This window comes from Amia ocellicauda, chromosome 5, assembly GCF_036373705.1.
Source record: "Amia ocellicauda isolate fAmiCal2 chromosome 5, fAmiCal2.hap1, whole genome shotgun sequence".
In the NCBI taxonomy this organism is placed as follows: domain Eukaryota; kingdom Metazoa; phylum Chordata; class Actinopteri; order Amiiformes; family Amiidae; genus Amia; species Amia ocellicauda.
Genome location: NC_089854.1, coordinates 1,602,745 through 1,623,851, shown reverse-complemented (window position 1 = coordinate 1,623,851; position 21,107 = coordinate 1,602,745). Strand labels below are relative to the sequence as shown.

The 21,107-nt window shown below is 41.0% G+C and overlaps 1 protein-coding gene and 1 long non-coding RNA gene across 4 annotated transcripts; one reads left to right on the top strand and one right to left on the bottom strand.

Annotated features, from left to right (window-relative positions):
- Positions 1-482: 482 nt before the first annotated feature.
- LOC136749153 (pepsin A-like) lies at positions 483-9,863 on the bottom strand. Of its 3 annotated transcripts, none has more exons than XM_066703145.1 (10): positions 9,602-9,863; positions 5,932-6,095; positions 5,317-5,470; positions 5,093-5,210; positions 4,724-4,842; positions 4,387-4,586; positions 3,714-3,833; positions 3,382-3,517; positions 2,971-3,069; positions 483-2,646 (listed from the first exon to the last, which is right to left on the bottom strand). In XM_066703145.1, exons 2-10 carry the CDS (start codon positions 6,060-6,062, stop codon positions 2,512-2,514), a joined length of 1,212 nt encoding a protein of 403 aa, XP_066559242.1. In that variant the 5' UTR covers positions 6,063-6,095; positions 9,602-9,863; the 3' UTR covers positions 483-2,511. The 3 variants fall into 3 exon arrangements, with proteins under 3 accessions (XP_066559242.1, XP_066559241.1, XP_066559243.1); XM_066703144.1 differs by having other exon boundaries at positions 9,667-9,862; XM_066703146.1 differs by lacking the exon at positions 2,971-3,069 and having other exon boundaries at positions 9,667-9,862.
- A 1,963-nt stretch (positions 9,864-11,826) lies between these two features.
- LOC136750521 (uncharacterized) lies at positions 11,827-13,574 on the top strand. Its single transcript, XR_010816876.1, has 3 exons — positions 11,827-12,400; positions 12,755-12,832; positions 13,229-13,574. It is a non-coding gene; the product is annotated as an uncharacterized LOC136750521 (long non-coding RNA).
- Positions 13,575-21,107: the final 7,533 nt, after the last annotated feature.

Sequence of the window (21,107 nt, the reverse complement as noted above, 5' to 3'; positions counted from 1 at the left end):
TCATTGGGACCTTCAATGCTGCAGAAATGTTTCTGTACCCTTCCCCAGATCTGCGCCTCGATACAGTCCTGTCTTGGCGGTCTACAGACAATGCCTTGGACTTCATGGCTTGGTTTGTGCTCTGACATGCACTGTTAACTGTGGGACCTTATATAGACAGGTGTGTGCCTTTCCAAATCATGTCCAATAAACTGAATTTACCACAGGTGGACTCCAATCAATTTGTAGAAACATCTCAAAGATGATCAGTGGAAACAGGATGCACCTGAGCTCAATTTTGAGTGTCATGGCAAAGGCTGTGAATACTTATGTACATGTGCTTTTTTTGTGTTTTACTTTTAATACATTTGCAAAGATTTCAAACAAACTTCTTTCACGTTGTCATTATGGGGTATTGTTTATGGAATTTTGAGGAAAATAATGAATTTAATCAATTTTGGAATAAGGCTGTAATATAACAAAATGTGAAAAAAGTGAAGCGCTGTGAATACTTTCCGGATGCTCTGTAACTAATTTGTACCTGCAAACCTTTCTCTGCATACTTTTCTGAGGCAAGCAGAGCAAAAATGGCAGAATTCGCGGGCTTGGTGGAGATGGAGCACATACGCACGTGCGTGATGTCAGACAGAAAAATTAATTGAAGTGATTGAGCACTGTAAACTTAAAGTGGCAAATCAGTACACATCAAAGAAAATTTGAGGCGAATTAACTTTTTTAATTTTTTGAGTGATTACAACCCATTTATTTTATCAAACTTAAATCACTTCAGTTTTCAATCATGTTCATTTCAATCACTTCAGTGCACTGATAGTGAAACATATAATAGCTACCCAACATTAATCTTTATTTCAGGTAATGACTTTCAAATCAAGATCAGTTCAGTATTCCGGGTTATTGGGTTATCTTTGTCAAACATATGTAATGGCAGGGAATCTAGATTTAAGATGATAACATGAACCAGTCATTCAGTCAGTCATATTTCCAATCAGGTGCACCAGAAACAGAGCCCTCCTGGGGCTTACCTGATAAAAACAGAAAAATTACTTAAAACTCAGCTCTCTTGGTCAGAATTCAATCCAATTGCAGTCGCAGAGTGAAAGTCTGGAAACAGACTGTGGAACAGGAGTTTAGCAGGCAGAACAAAGAGGACTAGGCAAAAGGTATAGTCGGGGTCAAAGAAGGAAGGTCTATCGATCGGGCAAACCAGGCAAACTAGGAAGATCTGGAGATGTAGGACAAAGAGAAGGTTGAAACACAGGAAAACAGAGTACAGTAGGAAAGTCTGCTCAGTAATGCTGCGGTGAGGTCAAACAAGACTTTGCATCCTGTGAACAGAACAAAGGAGTATATATACAAGGATTGATGAGTACAGGAAACAGGAGAGAGGTGGGAAGGGTAAACAGGGGAATCAGGGGTGATGACTGAATGGCACACCATGTGCAATTTGCTAAGAAACTTCTCTTTATATTCTCATTAAAACTTAGTAAATACAGGTGCAATTAATGAGAGTTAAGCTCTCTGTGTATCTGTGGTGTACTGGGGATTACAGCTGGGATGGGGATTCAGGTGCAGACACAGGATCCTTGAAAGGAGACTCTAGGTAACAAGAGGCAGGCTTAGGTCAAAACAAGAGTAGACAAGATACAACAATGACTAAGGCTTGGTAATGCAGCTAAATGGCAGACAATACATCACAAGGAGGGAATGCAACAAAGGGCTATAAAGGGCTAAGGAACAAGTGGAGATAATTAATCAATGAATGATAAGGAGCGGAGATCTGGACATGGCTTCTGAAGGGCAAGGGAGACATCTGGTGACAGAACTCGGAAGTGTTCATGAGATGAATGTCAAAAGTGATTTGTCACAAAAGCTGACATTATTGCGTTCTGTATTAACAAGTACGTCTTGTTCGGGAAATACAATTAGCCTACAGGACCTACACTTGTAGCTCTATACAGTGCATCTCCAGTGTACTTCCCTGTAAAGTGTTTACAGTCAATAGTGTCATCATATGTATTAATTTTTTATATTTTTTTTCATTAAATGCATCACATTCAAAATAATCATAATTCCACAAGCCACCTGATTTCCGGGATTGCACTTGAACAGAACAGAGAGCAGGGAACAGAGACCGCTGACCAATGGCAGCGCTTCAAGTCCTGTGTGAGCGTGTGGGTTGGTGCACAAAAGTTCAGAGGTCAAAGGTTAGAGGTCAGTAGAGCATAATCATGTATTTGCAATAGCGTTTGACATTTGCATTTACATGTCGTCCCGTAAATGGCGTAAGAGCTAAGACATATTTTCAAAGAGACAATTGCATTATCATTTGAATAAAGTCCACCATAAAGTGGGAGAAGTCTTTGAAAATGCAATTGCTATTGGCAAAATGTACAAAGAAAATTATTATTTACAGGGGAATTTTGTGGGAATCCAAGTGTTTTCATGAAGGATGAGAAAGTGATTGAAAGTGATTCTGGAACAGCTGTTCTCTGACCCCAGAAGAAGGGCACTTTAAATAGCCTTGGCCAGACCCACTCTGTTGTTTGTCCTGTCGTAGATGGAGTACCACTCCCTGAGGAAGACATCACCCAGGATCCACAGCTGGTCGTTGCCCATACCGAAGCCAATGTTGCAGCCAGAGCTCCTCTGTAGAGGAAACAAAGCACACAGGATTGAGAGGGTGTCCAGCCAGCTTCATCAGTCCACCATCACCCTTCCACCCACCCCCAATGCTGATTAAGAATATAAGCATAATTTCAGCATCAAATCAAATAAAAAATCATTTCTGTGCAACCCTGTCCAATGACTATGAATGAGTCTCTTCTCTCTTAATTGGACTCTGTTGCATATGAATTAATCGGCCGATGGGTATTGCCATATTCATGCATTTGGTGAAGCATGGAGGTTACTTTATTTAAATCAGTTGCAAAATTGGTGTTTTGTAAGTCAGATTTTTAAATGTTTCTGTACCTGGAATACATAGGCAGATGGAGGGAGAGCAAAGTTGTATCCATTGAGTGTGAAGGTAACATCAGGCATGCTCCCAAGACTATTGCAGTTCACATTACTCTGAATCAATCGGACACAAAACATTGAAGAGATTGTGGATCACGCAGACATTTCATATTTAATCTCACCCATCATTGTCTGAACAGCCACTTTTCTAAGATAAATAATGATCATAGTCAGTACAAGCCATGAAAAACATATAGGAGGGAATTAAATGTACACATCCTGTATTGTAATATTCAATCCACTGATAATGGGTTTACTCATGTATAACATCAAATGGTGCATTTACCTTACATTTGTGGACTCTATTTCAATCCAAAAAGTGTTGGCCGCTAAAAACATAATATGTTCTGGAGAGCTTTTTATCACCTTGCCCTGAGTGCCTCCCAGCAGATTGTGAATGTGTGTGATTTCGGTGCTGGGTCCAACAACCAGGGAAGTGCCAGTATCCACAATTGCCCGGCAACCGCTTGCACACGCCACCACCTGGCCATTGATGGAGACCCTGTCGTGTAAGCGAGAATAATTCCGTGCTTAGTAATTACAGTGCGAACACAAGTGGCCTGCCTCACTAAGACCAACACTGGGGACGTGAATGCATACTTCTTTCGTTTGTTCTGAACCATGATGTGAATAGCAGCAGCTTATTCCAACCAAACGGAAGGTATGAAGAGAAGAGAAATTTTAAAATGCTAACTTACGACCACATGGTGACTTCCCAGTAGGTCTGTGATGCAATTGGTACCCAGTAGATCTCGCCAGTGAAGTAAGATGAATCAAACCCACCGAAGGTCAAGACACTACCAGTGTGGCTATTTGAGCTGAAGGATGAAGAACAGAAAACAGGTCACAGTTGTATTTAAAATATGCCACAGTTGGATTTCACAGACATATTGCCTCAGATGTTCTTGTGTGCTTCAGAATGAAGGGAATCATTTTCCACCAGCTCTGTGCCTTTTCCTTGATAGGTGTGCAACTGCATTTAAATTTCACCGAAAGGGAGAAAAATGGAACCACCCAGTAAGAGCTGTGCAGAGCAAGAGATGTAAGAACATAAGAACATAAGAAAGTTTACAAACGAGAGGAGGCCATTTGACCCATCATGCTCGTTTGGTGTCCATTAATTTCTAAGTGATCCAAGGATCCTATCCAATTTATTTTTAAATGTTCCAAAACTTTCAGCTTCTACCACAATGCTGGAGAGTTTGTTTAGATTGTGACTACTCTCTGTGTAAAGAAGTGTCTCCTGTTTTCTGTCTTGAATGCCTTGAAGCCAAATTTCCATTTGTGTCCCCTGGTGTGTGTGTCCCTGCTGATCTGGAAAAGCTCGTCTGGTTTGATGTGGTCGATGTAAGATGACTTCGGCTGATGTACCGGCTGAGGTAGAAGGAGAAGACGTCCTGAGACACCAGGTCTTGGGCCATCATGTTGTCAAAGACAGGGGTGGCACCGGATGCAGAGATGCTGGGATAGGACAGGCCCAGGATCCCATCGAACTTAGAGTAGTACAGGAAGAGACCGGGCTCTGTCTTGCTCAGACCAAAGATCTGATTGGTGCCAATGTTACCTGCCACCTTGGGAGGAAAAACACCATTGCATCTCACATAGAAGCTTTCAAACAAAAATCCAGAGAAGATGCATTCCTTGTTCATTTGGAAAGTTTATTTTTCTTTTCTAACTTTATATATTGAACCAGAGCCTTTTCACTCACAGTGACGTTGTCGTATCCCAGAATGCCAGTCATGCTTCCACTGCCATACTGGATGGACACGGTGCGAGAGGTGGAGCGAAAGGTGGAAGACAGACTGGGTGTGAATTTATTGTGATTGGCTGGAAAGAAACACCAAAACCTTCACATCAGTCTGTGATCAGAACTCTGGATTCTAATAATGATCAAATCTGGAGAAACCTGTTACTTCTCTCCTCAGTTGGTATCCCATATCATCTTTACAATTTAGTTCATGAACTTTACTCCATAATAATACTGTTAAATAAATATTGATAGAGGTAATAAAATATACTTCTGAGGATGCTTATGGTGAAAGAAGATGGCAGTAAAAACATATGATGAATAACTTACAGCAGGCATAGCTCTTGCAGTAGACGGAGGGCACCCACAGGTTGGCAGACCCTGTGTCAAAGACCACCTTGAACGACTGCGGGGGGGTTCCGATGGAGATGATTCCATAGTAGGACACCTGTGTGATGAAGAGAAGTTTAAGAAATGTTATGTGAATAAGATGGCATAAGGTTTAGGCTTCCTGCAGCCTTTCAGCGCTCAAAGCCAATGAGAGAGGATCTTACATCCATGTAGTTGATGAGGGGCTCGTTGGTCTGGGTGGCGAAGTTGGGATTAAACTTGCCACTGGGGTTGTAGGGGTTGTTCATCAGGAATTCCTCCAGCATTCCCTTCTCCTGCAGAATCTCCCTAACAGATTTCCCCTTCATCAGGGGAATCCTGCGAGAGAAGAGGGAGGTGGGGATTAACATTTTTATCTGTGCACATTACCTCAGTACTCAGGTCCCTGCACTGGCTACCAACGAATTTCCAGATGCCTTTTTTAAAACTCATCATAAGTCAACATGTCAATGACCTACAAAGCCATCTGTTTGACCTCTTACAGAAGTTAATTATTCTATACTCTAAACTGTAGACTGGTGCCAATCTTCATCAGGCAGATTCCTGTTATTTCTGCATGGCAAGGAAGACACTAAGAAAATCAAACAAGATAAAAAACAGTTTACTACATATCCAAGGCACAACTTAATCTGACCCTGATTCGTTTTTTTTTAATGGTATAAAATAAATACCTGACAGAGGTCCGAACATGTTTTGTTTTGTTTCTAAAGTGCATCCATTTCCCCACTTGTCCTGCTTAAGCAAGAATACGCTCTGTGTCTGTATGGTCCAGTACTTACTTATGCAGGCACTCGGAAAGAGCGACCAATGCCAAGACAACCACAGCGCATTTCATCTTGTCCGTCCCGTGTGATGTGCCAGTCCAGGACTGTGCTTTATATAGCACATGGAGGGAAATCCATCGCTCCATCTATCCTCTATCACTCCGATAAAGAGACATCAACTGAAATACAGAAGGTATTTAGATAAATCTTGCGACACCTGAAAGTACTCGCTTGTTTTTGCAAATGCCATCTCGATACAACAGTGCCTTCAAGCTTTGATATGGAAATCTCCTGTCAGAGGGTATCCCTGTGGCACGCAGACAAACATAGAGGAAAAATAAGTGCCGAGAAACTTGACACACATGGTGCTCAATCTTCAATCAGATAATTATGAAGCTGCTTTAGAAATAATACACAGCGCAAAACTTCAGGCAGTGGCTGCATGGCGAACCCCAAACTAAGTTATCCATCAATCTGGAACTGGATTCTAGAAATAAACTACCTCTATTTGTCTGCATGCAAAACAAGAAATTGATGATTTCTGTATTTTTCTACAGTACAGTCACTGATACATTTTCTTTCTAAACGAATGCCATGTGCTATTGGCATTTACAATTTGTATGTTCAAGATGGGTGTTGTCTGGGCTCCACGCAGCGTGGAGAGGACCAGTGAATCAAGGAGATTCCAGAGTTGCTCTGACTCCATGCTAAAAGTCAAAGGCTTTTATACACACACAAGTCAAAGATCTGGTTATAATTAACAAGTCATTACTATGTTATCTTAAAAGCTAGCAAAGCAGAAGATATATCATTATAGGTAACAGTTCATAGGTCAATACCTGGATTAGGGAGCAAACACTTAAATCACACTGTTTGGCATCGTCTCCAAGATTCACATCATAAACAGGTCAAACTACCTTCTGGTCTTCTGAGAGAGGAATTTCCTTCCACTCTCCCCATTTGTGTCCTGTGAAGGACAATCATTCATATGTACAGAGTCTCCATTAGACTCTGGATCTGCAAACCTTAACTATTGAGGTAAGGCCTCATCCCGTATGGAGCTCATGGTACAGAGGTGTTCCATTATGATTGGTTGAGAGGAACAGTATTGAGGTAAGAATAATTGGCCCATGAGTCTGTTAAACTTGTTAGGCAGATTGGTTGAAAAACAAGTACAGAAGATGGTATTTTACTATATGTGATGAATCATACAGTCACTGACATCTGCACAGTGTGCAAGGTCTCCAATCCCAGCATGGATAGGGCACAAGGCAGGAATACACCCAGCACAGGACACCAGTGCATCACTGGGCAATGTAGATAGACCAATTAACCTAACCTGCATGTCCTTTGGGAGGAAACCAGAGTGCCCGGAAAAAACCCACACGTACACAGGCACCCCCAGGACCCTAGAGCTCTGAGGCAGCAGCACTAACCACTGTGCCACTGTGCCACCTGGTATGATTCATCACGAGCACAAATGATTTCGATATAGTACTCAGTTGTCGTCAGCAGCATCATATTTCCTGCGCTTACTCAATCAATTTTACTTAATCAATGTAAATACTCAGTTTTTGTGTGGAGCTTGTCAAACTTTCAAAGCAAAGTGCTCATCTCTGTCCTTTTTCACATCTAATTTACAAATATCTGAGATCTTTTTAATATTATAGGAGTCATTATAACAGTTCCTTAGCCAATATAGTTAATAATTATTAGGTTAATGATGGCAGGTATTAATCAATTATTTGTATTTAAGTTTGTTGTAAACAAGCTCACATAACCATACATTTGCAATTATTTTCACAATATCATTAGGAACAATTCTCAAAATAATTTGGAATAGTTTTTTTTATGCAGTTTTCATTTAGTATGTGCCTTATTCATCTATATCAACATCAATGTTAATAACATTATTAATGCAACCAGTGTATATTACCATTTATGACACTCTTCTTCTATTTGTAGTTTTGAACCCTTACACATAGTCACAGTCTCTTCCTTCTCTTTCTCTGTCCTCTCAGGCCGCTTGTCTGGCAGGTGAAATATATTCAGGTTTTTATCAATATGTATTATTTATATGTATGCATATGTCACTCCACTATTTTAGCTAATGAATTAATTTATTTAATCATGGGAAAATAAGCCTTTTCATTGATCTCAATAATGATTTCCAGGTACTTCAGGAAAACAAATTTTCAAGAAATGTATTCAGTCAATGATTTCAATAATTAGCCTGCGTGGGCACTAAGACTGTCCGCCTGTGCGGCTCATTTGTCTTTATTGTGTCAGCTTCCTCCTATTGAAGACCAATCTACACCGGTACAGGTTCAGAAGAACTGTTCCCAAAGCCAGACTGAACTGATCAATAGTTCATTTCTTACCTACACAGTGTATTTAGGGATTGTGTGTTATTTCTGGGGATTTCATAACTCTTCATTGTGGAACTTATAGCTACTAAATGACCACATTTTTAATTTCCTGGAGCACCTGGTTATCTATTTATCCATATTTAGGAAACCTTCACTGAACGATTGTGGTTTCCTCGGATTCCTATTTCTCTATTTTGCTCTAATTCAATTTCCAACGTTACTTTAATTTCTCTATTTGTCAGACCTATTTAAATAGCTTTATTTATGTATTTTAATAGCATTCTGTATACAGTTAAATGCTTACTTTCTTGTAAGTCTGTTATTACAACATAGTGAACTGTAGCATTTTTAGCTATCATTCTGTAACTATTTGTTATTTATAACTCTCTTAGTTGTATTCTGGACTATGCAATAAATGAAAAATACACACAAAATACAGACATTTACTTTGCACAAACTGTAAACTTACAAACATACAAAGAGACACATACTAATTTATATCCAAAGTAAATTCAGATACCAGTTTTGGTTGGTAGGTTTCATTGACATGCAGTGTCTCAAACTACCCTTATTTATCATTACTTATTTATTCATTTTCCTTCACTATCTTGAGGGCTTTCACTAATACTGAAGACTGTTATTTATTTATTTAATTATCTTTTGGGGCATTCCGCTTTTTTTCTGAATGTTTTAAGATAGCTAGTTTTGGTTTCTCGTTTCTTAATTTACATTCATCATTCCACATCATATACACTTTCCAATTGACTTTTCCTGGCTTTGTATCCCTATTTTGCAATACTTTTTTTAGGTGCTTCAGTCTGTCTGAATCAAAAGTTCTGACTTCTGGAAACCTTAACTTTCTGTCACCTGCTGTCCACTAAGCCACTTGTGTACATCCACCACCGCTTCATCTCCATAATTATCATACATCTACCTTACCTGTGTACCCGTTTTACTGGAGCTGTTCCCACCCATTATCTATGTATCATTTTGTACACAACAACCGAGGCATGCAAGCCCTCATAAAAAATTATAATAAATATATAAAATTATATATAATAACAACAGAGAAACGACAGGGGGAAGGAAAATAATAAAATATACAAAAATAATAATAAATCCTATATAGGAATAATAACGAACATTTTTTCAATATGTTTGCATTTATATAACTTGTATATAACTTAATTACTTTATTTTACCATAATATTCATGTTTCAGCATAACAGTCATGCTTGGGGAAACAAAACAGGAAAACAATTCCTGCCTCAAGTACTTTATATAAGGCAAGCAACAACATTTATTTAAAATATCACCTGATCGTCAGAGGGCCAGGTGAGTAGACAAGCGCCGCAGCAGGGAATTTAAAAGGCTCCCTCACCTTATTATTTTGCTGGCGCTGCAGTCCTCTCCGTCAGGGTTCGCGATCTTGTCCAGTGATGCCAGGTAATGTGGAAGAAAGTCAGCCTTCAATGAGGTTGGAGCATTCGTTGCAATGCCTTTATTACACGCAGCGTGGAGAGGACCAGTGAATCAAGGAGATTCCAGAGTTGCTCTGACTCCATGCTAAAAGTCAAAGGCTTTTATACACACACAAGTCAAAGATCTGGTTATAATTAACAAGTCATTACCATGTTATCTTAAAAGTTAGCAAAGCAGAAGATATATCATTATAGGTAACAGTTCATAGGTCAATACCTGGATTAGGGAGCAAACGCTTAAATCACACTGAGAGGAGAGGAATTTCCTTCCACTCTCCCCTTTTGTAGTCATTTACAACATTAACAATGTCTACACTGTATTTCTGATCAGTCTGATGTTATTTTAATGGACAAAAAAATTGCTTTTCTTTATTTTTTTCTTATTTATATATATTCAAGTACACAGTCACATGGATGAATTGTTCCTAACGCACTCCCCTCCCTTGGCAAAATAATTGTCTTGTATGTTTTTACACTGATGCAAAGTTTAGGAAGTTACTTTTTTCGCCTGCCCCACAGCGCTGTGTTTCCACTTTCATACTTATTTCATTCTGTTTTATGGTGCTTTCTTCTGAACTTTGGCGTTCAGTGTTTTCTCTCTCTCTCTCTCTCTCTCTCTCTCTCTCTCTCTATCTCTCTCTGTTCCCTGTAATCATTTTTGAACAGTAGGATCAAGATGGAGGGAGACAGCACTATTTAGGTTCTCAAATGGGATAGTGTCTTTCTGCATATTTGTAAATATCCTCCCTACTCATGCACATACACACTCTTATTCTTCTATTTCTTTCTCCCTGTCCTCTATTTCTTTCCCAGGTCTCTTCCTGCCTTCCTTCTCCCTTTCTCTCTCTCTCTTTTTCTGTGCCTTTCTCACTCTGTGGTATGCAGACACGTTGGAATTTCCGGGCCTCGAAAACTCTGATCGCACCAGAGTTCCCTTCCCTCAACTCTGATCACACCAGCCAGGTGTGAGAGAGCGTTTCTAAATGCAAATGACACTAACCTGGACATTCCTCTTGCTCAACAGGAACTTATTCTTTGCTGACCATTCAGACAATGGGGATAATGGGCCCTGCACCTTTCCACACGTGTCACTTCCAGTTAAGCCCCAGGATATCTTTGATCATAACAGGCCATTGATGGAGCCTTAGGGGGAAGTTGGGCAGGAAGGTGTGCATCTCTGAGCTGGGGAATGAGACGGTGGAGGTGGAGGATTGCTTGACTTAGTAAATACATTTCTTAACGCTTAATCAAGCAAATCTGCTGAATGTTTTTATTAAAGACAAGTTCTTCTCCGTCTTGCTCTTCCCTGTCCTGTATTGCTCTCTCTCTCTCTGAGGATTGTGGGAGGGCTCTGCTGCGGCAGGGTTTGTGAGCTGTGTGAGAGCGGTAGTGGTGCATTTAATCGCCATTTATTTATTTATTATATATCTTTTTAACGTTTTTAAAAAGTATTTTTTTCTATTCTTTTTTAACATTTTAGCCAGTGTGTGCCTGAAGATGGGCTCCCACTTGTGGGTTGGGGGGGCTTACTAGGCGCCACGGTTTTAAATTTTTCCGAAATTAATGATTCTGTTGATGATGTGCTGCTTGCCGTGGGGCGGGTGGCTGGGTTTGAAAAAATCAAAACCGCCTCACGGATGAACAAAGCTATAGTCGTTTTCCTTAACCAAGAAAATCTGGTCAACGCAATTGTGGAAGAGGGATTTATGTTGAATGATTCTTTGGTAACTGTAACACCGTTATCTACACCTCTTACCAAGGTAATATTGTCAAATATTCCCCCGTTTATTATTAATTCAATAATTGAAAGAGAACTTTCCAGATACGGTAAAATAATGTCGCCGATTACAGTGATTCCCCTTGGATGTAAAGATCCAGAAATTAAACACATTATGTCTTTTAGGAGACAAGTTTGTGTACTAATTGAAAACCCGGAAAAAAGTTTAAATGTAGCTTGGCGTTTTAATATAGAGGCCAGGGATTATATTGTTTTTGCTAGCACAGAGGTTTTTAAATGTTTTTCTCGCGGAGAACAGGGGCACTTTAAACAGACCTGCCCCAAGCTACAAACTGGAGCAGGGACAAGTAGTCATAATGATGACAGCTGCAGCGCTGGCCAACTCACCCAAGGAGGGGGTGTACACTGCAGTCATTAAGAAAAGAAAACTGAAAAATATAACTTCTGCTGCTGCCGACCCGAGTCTGTGTGGGGGCCCATCATGGTCTCTCACGACAGCGGTGTAGGGTCTAAACCTTCCGCTGTGGTAGAGTCGAGCACCGGGTCTGAAGGGCAAGAGACAGGTGGGCCTCAACCCGCGGATCTCTTGTCTGAGGACTCGGTGCAGGAAGGGAGCGATGTTGGGGGTGGTAGCCTCGGGGGTCAGGCAGGCCCTGTTGAGATCCCCCCCCAGTGATGAGACTCCTCAGCCTGCTGGGTCGGTAGCAGAGCTGCCAGCGGCTGATGGAGATTCTCCAGGCGCGGAGGAGGGCGGATTGGCAGGATCGGCAGGATCGGAAGAGGATGGATGGGAGAATGGGCTCTCCGACACCTCCCAGCTCTCTGACATCATGGCCAGACAAAGGAGAAACTGTATTCACTAACAGAGATCAGCGACTTTCTTGAAAAAACAAAAGGTAAGAGGCGGGTAGACATTAAATCCTTCTTCCCAGACCAGAAACCGTTTTTGTGTTCTGCAGATTTCATTTTAAGGAAATCGACTATAATTGAGTTTGAACAGAAAAAAGGTTCAGACTTAAAAAATGTCAGCTCAGTTTGGAAAATGTTAGCCGCATCTAAAAAATGTAATGGCTATTTTTATAAAGAACTTTAGTTTTTTAACGTGTTTGTTATTTTTGAATAATCTATTTTTATCAATGGAGAAAATTATTTTAGGTTCTTTTAACGTCAACGGGTGCAGGGATTGTAATAAAAGAGCACAATTATTAGATTTTTTAAACAGTAAGCATTCAAACGTGATTTTCTTGCAGGAGACACACTCAGACAGCAGTAATCAGTCTCACTGGCAGTCTGAGTGGAGTGAAAAGAAAACTGCAGTTTAAGTCACGGTAATAATTTTAATTCTGGGGTTGCTGTTTTATTTTCTCCAGGATTTGGGGCGGAGATTTTATCTATTGGGGAGATTACTCAAGGTCGACTTTTATAAGTACAAATAAATCACGCTGGTATTTTTATTGATGTTATTAATATTTATGCACCAAATGTTGGGGAGGAGAGGATTTTATTTTTTAAAACACTCAGTCAGGTACTCATGGGTTGCAGTACTGACAATTTCCTCGTGGTGGGGGGAGATTTTAATTGTACTATGGATTTTAATAGAGAGAAACCACGGGGAACCCCATCCCCATTCTGTCATGGAGCTCCCCATACATCCCCTCCAGACCACTGCGCTCCTCCAGTGCCAGAAGACTAACTCTGCCTCCTCTCCACTCTCCCTCCTCCAGAGCCGCTCCTTCTCATACCTGGCCCCTAAGTGGTGGAATGACCTTCCCACTGAAGTCAAAACAGCAGAGTCCTTGACCTCCTTCCAGCGCTTACTCAAGACACATCTTTTCAGACAGTACTTATAATATTAGTCCTTTTAATCCCCATTAGATAGCACATTTTATTATGTTTCTTGCGTTATTGATTTCCCCGTTGCTCCCTTTCCCGTAGCCCTTGACTGTGACCCTACATCTTGACAGCACTTAGCTTTTACTTTCCAAGATGTATGACCTCACTTACTGTACTTACCTGTGAAATTGGAAGTTGTAAATGTATTAAACTTTGAATTGCTCTGTTTAATGTAAATTTGAATTTGTAATGTTTGATGCCTTGTACTTACCTGTATTCTTGCACTTTGTATTGCACTTACTGTATGTTGTAAGTCGCCCTGGATAAGGGCATCTGCCAAGAAATTTAAATAATAATAATAATAATAATAATAATAATAATAATAACTGGGGCATTTAATTAATTTTAATCTTTTTAGTTGGAAAGCTAGCAGGGTTTAAATTCCTACACTGAATATTGGATCAGAGCGTTTCCTGGAGAAGGTGCTGATAGATCTCCAGGCATCCCTCTGTCCGGCACTCTCCCAGTTTCTGAGCAGGTTTCTGGCGGAGCGCGTGGCTCCAGAGCAGTAACCCCTGTTCCTGTGCTGGTCTCCCCTTCAGTAATAGTGGATGAGTTGGAAGAGGAGCCAGCTGGAAAGCTGCTGTCACTTAGGAAGGTCACTGAGGTGGCCTTCCACACAATTGAGTAAAAGGCATTGTATGAGATCTGTGTGAAAACCAGACATTTTAATAAGCTGAAAGACCTGGTGGACACTAAGTGGAGGGCTCACCTTAGTGTCCCTGTTGATGAATTTCCTGCCTGGAGGGTGCTGTGTAAGATTCCCTTTAAGCAATTTAAATTGCTAACCAGCGCACCACCATATTCCATTTGGCATTTGCAAGAGTCTTATGCCCCGTTTCCACTGGCTAAGCGTCCGTCCCCACTGAGGACATGATTCGCTTTCAGAATTGGAGGTGTGTTTGACTTGAGACACAGGGAAGAGATCAGATGCATTGTGTCCGAAGATATAATCTCAAATGCGATCACGAAGAAATGACAGTTTTATTAGCAGCGTGGAGTGAAATCCACGTACAGAAACAATGACTGCTTACAGTTAATATCAGTGCATTAAACACTGTGATTCACAGGACCGGTGCAGTGCTGACTAGTTAAAATAAACTGAAGGATAATAATGTATTAATATTGTATGACAGCTGTGTGTGTGAATGTGTGCAGGACAATCCAGACACAGTCAGTGTGAAGGAACACGATTCAGTTAACGTGTCCATTTACAAGATAAATTAATGAATACATTAATACAGCAGATCTGGGTTTCCTCTAAAACATAAGGACTGGTTTAATAAATGCGCCCATAAATGCCCTGACTGAGACGCGCACTTTACTTCAATTATAACTGATATATTGTATCTGGATGATTAATGGTGAAACGTGTGTATTTTGTTTCAACTGTAACTTGCCCTGGTTAAGGACGTCTGCAAAGTAAATTATAAATAATACGGCAAATAGTATTGTTTGCAGTTACAAATCTGTAGTAAGAGTAATAAATTAAGGGAGTCACGCTGTGCCGTTTAAAATACATACACTCACCTAAAAGATTATTAGGAACACCTGTTCAATTTCTCATTAATGCAATTATCTAACCAACCAATCACATGGCAGTTGCTTCAATGCATTTAGGGGTGTGGTCCTGGTCAAGACAATCTCCTGAACTCCAAACTGAATGTCTGAATGGGAAAGAAAGGTGATTTAAGCAATTTTGAGCGTGGCATGGTTGTTGGTGCCAGACGGGCCGGTCTGAGTATTTCACAATCTGCTCAGTTACTGGGATTTTCACGCACAACCATTTCTAGGGTTTACAAAGAATGGTGTGAAAATGGAAAAACATCCAGTATGCGGCAGTCCTGTGGGCGAAAATGCTTTGTTGATGCTAGAGGTCAGAGGAGAATGGGCCGACTGATTCAAGCTGATAGAAGAGCAACTTTGACTGAAATAACCACTCGTTACAACTGAGGTATGCAGCAAAGCATTTGTGAAGCCACAACACGTACAACCTTGAGGCGGATGGGCTACAACAGCAGAAGACCCCACCGGGTACCACTCATCTCCACTACGAATAGGAAAAAGAGGCTACAATTTGCACAAGCTCACCAAAATTGGACAGTTGAAGACTGGAAAAATGTTGCCTGGTCTGATGAGTCTCGATTTCTGTTGAGACATTCAGATGGTAGAGTCAGAATTTGGCGTAAACAGAATGAGAACATGGATCCATCATGCCTTGTTACCACTGTGCAGGCTGGTGGTGGTGGTGTAATGGTGTGGGGGATGTTTTCTTGGCACACTTTAGGCCCCTTAGTGCCAATTGGGCATCGTTGTTTCTGACCATGTCCATCCCTTTATGACCACCATGTACCCATCCTCTGATGGCTACTTCCAGCAGGATAATGCACCATGTCACAAAGGTCGAATCATTTCAAATTGGTTTCTTGAACATGACAATGAGTTCACTGTACTAAACTGGCCCCCACAGTCACCAGATCTCAACCCAATAGAGCATCTTTGGGATGTGGTGGAACGGGAGCTTCGTGCCCTGGATGTGCATCCCACAAATCTCCATCAACTGCAAGATGCTATCCTATCAATATGGGCCAACATTTCTAAAGAATGCTTTCAGCACCTTGTTGAATCAATGCCACGTAGAATTAAGGCAGTTCTGAAGGCGAAAGGGGGTCAAACACAGTATTAGTATGGTGTTCCTAATAATCCTTTAGGTGAGTGTATATACTAGCACAAATGATAACGATAATAATAGCAATACATATTTGCTATTTAGTATTATTGTTGCACATGGAAACGTATTCTTATGTGAACATGCTTGTCTGAATATAATGTTGTCTCTACACGTTCAGCTCTTCCTAATATGTCTGAACAGAAACGTGTATTTATTACGCTGTTTACAATCATGTAAAGCACAAAGAATAAAACAGACACAAAGTCCTGTCCACGTCAGGCTGTGTCGCTCGTACTGTTGATCTCTGTCTCTGTTTAAAACGAAACACAAACCAAACCCGCAGTCGCTGCTGCTCATCAGGGTGACGGATCTCAGCGGCTGGTTTTGCAAAAAAAGCTCTGGGACCTCAGACGCGTCTGGCACGACACGGACGCTTAAGCCAGTGGAACCGAGTCAATATATGATCTTAACACACCCACACACGCACACAATCACACACACACACGCATACAATCACACACGCACACACACACGCACACAATCACACACACACACGCATACAATCACACACGCACACACACACGCACACAATCACACACACACACACACACACACGAACGCATACAATCACACCCACGCATACAATCACACACGCACACACACACACACATGCACACGCACAGGGCCGTCTCCGCTGAGCCCCTGCCTGGCCTCTAGCCTGCTCTGCCGAGGGACACGTTCAATAGTTGTGGGAAAGAATGAAAGCCTCCAGACACAAAACAAGAAGATTCGATTCTCCTTTCTTTTCTTCCACCCATTTCTTTTCCTTTTAAAACGGTCAGTCAACCAGAGTCCATATAGGAAGCCATGCATTCAGTCACATGCGGCACAGCTTTTGTTCTATCCATTTAAAAGTGTGTGTGTGCATTATATACATATAAAATAAATCTCAAAGGTATTTTAATTGCATGGCATTTGTTCACAACCACTTCAGATCATGTTTGAATGTTTATGAGGCCAGAAAAATAAAATGCTGTTGGTCAAACAGTGTCAGTTTGTGGTGCAGGGCCTCGAGGAGCAGTAGTGCCATCAACCCCTCCCTCTAACCTGTAGGAGACGTTAGCAGGGTGGCACTCTGCCCTTGCCACCACCAGCTGGGCGGACTGATCTTAACCCTGGGATAGTTAGCAAACTTGTCAAATTTGCAGATGATACTAATATTGGTGGCTCAGCAGATACAATCTCGGCAGCACAGGCTATTCAGAGGGAATTAGATAATATTCAGTTGTCCACTATAATTACACTATGGGAGGTACAGATCTAGATGAAGTAACGCATGAGAAAGACCTAGGAGTCTATGTGGACTCCTCACTTTCTCCATCCAAACAGTGTGGGGAAGCAATAAAAAAGGCAAACACAATGCTAGGGTATATTGTCAAAAGTGTAGAATTGAGAACAAGGGCAGTGATGTTCAGACTGTACAATGCACTAGTTAGAGCTCATCTGGATACTGTGGACAGTTCTGGGCTCCACACTTCAAGAAAGATATCGCTGCTCTAGAGGCAGTTCAGAGGAGAGCAACCAGACTTATTCCAGGTCTGAAGGGAACGTCCTACTGAGAGACTGAGGACCTGAACCTTTTCACCCTGGAACAGAGGAGACTATGTGGGGACTTGATTCAAGTCTTCAAAATCATGAAAGGCATCGACCACATCAAACCAGAGGAGCTTTTCCAGATCAGCAGGGACACACGCACCCGGGGACACAAATGGAAATTGGGCTTCATGGCATTCAAGACAGAAAACAGGAGACACTTCTTCACACAGAGAGGCGTCACAATCTGAACAAACTCCCCAGCGATGTGGTAGAAGCTGAAAGTTTGGGAACATTTAAAAATAGACTGGATAGGATCCTTGCATCACTTATCACATATTAATGGACACCAAACGAGCACGATGGGTTGAATGGCCTCCTCTTGTTTGTAAACTTTCTTATGTTCTTATGTTCTTATGAGACAGACAAACCAAAGATAGCGTTTACTACACCCTTTGGTCTATATGAATACTTACGGATGCCAATGGGGGGTCTGTGGGGGTGATCTTCATTGCTGTAGTCAGGCAGGCAGACACACAACAGTTTTTTAGCAAATGTATATACATTTTATTTCAACAACAAAAACAAAAAACAAAGAACAACCCTTCAAAACAAGGTATAACTGTGCAAAAAACATGCAGGAGGAATCTCTCACAATCTCTCTCTCTCCCAGAGGTTTCCTACTGAGGTCTTATATAGCCTATCCTCAATAGAACCTCCTCCTGACTGAACCATTAATCAAAACAAGGCTTCTATCAATATACATATTTTCAATGTCCAAAATAAATACAATATTGATAGTATAAAAACATTCACTGTATATAAATAAGTTTAAATAGCAAGAACCCCATGAACATGGCAGGCAGTATTTTATTAACTTACATTGTATTCCCTTACATTGTTAAACAGAATACAGTAGTGACAGGTCACTTAGTTAAAACAAAGACCTGCTCCTGAGAAACCGCCTCCCGGTTCAGTAAGTATACCATCACAAAACATTTATAATTTTATTCACACAGGTGAATACTTTAAAATGAAAAATCAAATATCAGGTAGATAGTCTTAATACACATTCCCTAACACCATCATTTTCAGCTTCAATAAAGTCTCTGAATATGTGTACATTCAATGTGTACAGTTACTAGTACAGAGCTTATTTTGTGGACATACATTTATAAATCCCCAATACAACACACCCGCTAAAGTGCACATTCCCCAGTACATATTTAATCATTTATTTAAACTTTAAAAAGTCTGTGATCGCCTTCCACTTGTGCAGCTGCCATTATAAATGCATATCGCATTCTGAATACGAGAGGATTGTATTTAATTTCAATGTACCCAATTTCTTTGGCAATACCTGTGTGTAAACATCTCATGCCAATAAAGCTTGTTTTGAATTTGCATTTGAATTTGAAAGGATAGATAATGGCACGGAGACCGGAAACGCTTCTCCTTCATAGGGTCTGTAATGTAATGCAGTCTACTATAAGTGTGTCAGACTGACACTGTGACTGTTCCTCTATTCACCAACAGAGGTCGCCTGTACACCAGGTTCTATCTCCAATCCTTCTCAGGATCTTTGCTTTCGACCCATTACTGAATTATTGCCCATTATGTCTTAATGAATTATCTCACACCTGTCCCCAGCTACCTCTCCCCCTAGCAAGGTTTCTGCTGTCAGAGAGTGGAAGGTTCCAGGCAGTGTCAAAGAACTTAGGTCATTCCTAGGTTTCTGTAGCTATTTCAGAAAGTTCTTTGAGGGCTTTTATAAAATAGCTGGACCACTACATGACATGTTGAACCATTGTTTAAGTAAGAAGCAGCCTGCCATAATGAATCAAATGTTTAGTGTACTAGTGAGTGTCAAGACGCTTTTGAGCATCTGAAGGAAAAACTCACCTCTGCTCCTATATTGGGTTTTACAGACTTCACTCGCCCATTTATAGTGCCATCCAGACTGGGTTAGGTGCAGATTTGTATCAACAGCAGGGTGACAATAAGAGAGTAATAGCTTACGCTAGTAGGAGACTTGTAAAACGGCAACTACAGTAGCATGAAGCTAGAGTTACTCACTCTAAAATGGGCCGTAGTAGAACTGTAGTAGTCCTAATTGACAAAATCCCTTCTGTCACTTAAAGACAGCTAAACTAGGTGCAATAGAACGGAGATGGGTTGCTCAGCTGTCCATTTCTGATTTTGATAAAAGTAAATAAAAGGGAACACACATACTCTTCCCGGCTATACCAGAGCTGTTGGTTCCAGAGCAATGATCCTACCTGAAGAGATTTTAGAAAATTCAAGTGATCAAGGAATTCAGTGTATTGTCAACCTGCTCAGACAGAGATGTTTTGGGTAGGCATGTCTGAAGATGTAGAAAACTGTGTTAAGAATGGTGGTAAACCTAAACGCTCAAATGGGGTACATTCCCACAAAAAATAAACATTTAGGAGGGAATTGTTTGTCTATTAATAGTGGGATCTTGTCAAACAAGTGTTACCTATTCCACAATGGACTGCGAACAGGTGTTAGCTGCTGTTCTGCATTTACGGAGAAATCTCTTGGAAACTAAAATGCTATCACATAATAAAATGGTTTAGCAGCTTCACTCATTAATTTCAAGTAGGGATGTACTGTTCATGGTTATAGTTTCCACTACTACCTGAAAATATAGGGGAAACATCAGTCTCTGCAATTATTAATACATATGTATTATTTGTGTAATAATTATTGTGTATTTATTATTTGACTCCACTACTAAAAATGTATTACATATCAACACGATGCCAAGTCAATGATTTGTCAAATAGCAATTTACTTCATTTTAAGTTCTGCATGTATCACTCACCCGTGATTCCAACGATCTCTGAAACATTCTTCCATCCATCAACTTATTATATCTCTGTATCATAAATAATGGGGAAACCAGACACCGCAATAATACGTTTCTCGACCCTGTTTTAAGCTAGCGAGTAGAAAAGAGAAGGGACTTCAAGATGCAGAGAACATCTACTTAATGTCAGAGCCAGCGTCAGATGGTCTTGAAAATAACAGGTCAGAGATGTGTTCACTGAATTCACACACGCATATCACACCATAGATCAGAAAGCTGACACAAGAGCAAACATTTTACTGAGAGAGTGGTTCATGAATTATGAGGTCCCAGAAAGACAGCTGTCACGATTACCCTCGGGGGCATGGGAACAGGGGACCCAAATGCAGTGCTGGATCGCAGGATGGTCGGACAGGCGTGGGTCGGGTACTGGCAGATCAGGGCAATGGAGGCTAGACAGAGACGTGGTCGGGCTCAGAGGAACAGGGCTCAGAGGAACAGGGCTCAGAGGAACAGGGCTCAGAGGAACAGGGCTCAGAGGAACAGGGCTCAGAGGAACAGGGCTCAGAGGAACAGGGCTCAGAGGAACAGGGCTCAGAGGAACAGGGCTCAG

Bases quoted from the DNA above. Each gene is read 5' to 3' on its own strand.
- LOC136749153 (XM_066703145.1), bottom strand. From the start codon at position 6,062: ATGGAGCGATGGATTTCCCTCCATGTGCTATATAAAGCACAGTCCTGG. The intron at 5,211-5,316 runs GTAAGATCCTCT...TTCATCACACAG, and splicing joins CCCTCATCAACTACATGGAT to GTGTCCTACTATGGAATCAT. The intron at 3,070-3,381 runs GTGATAAAAAGC...CGATTGATTCAG, and splicing joins TGGGAGGCACTCAGGGCAAG to AGTAATGTGAACTGCAATAG.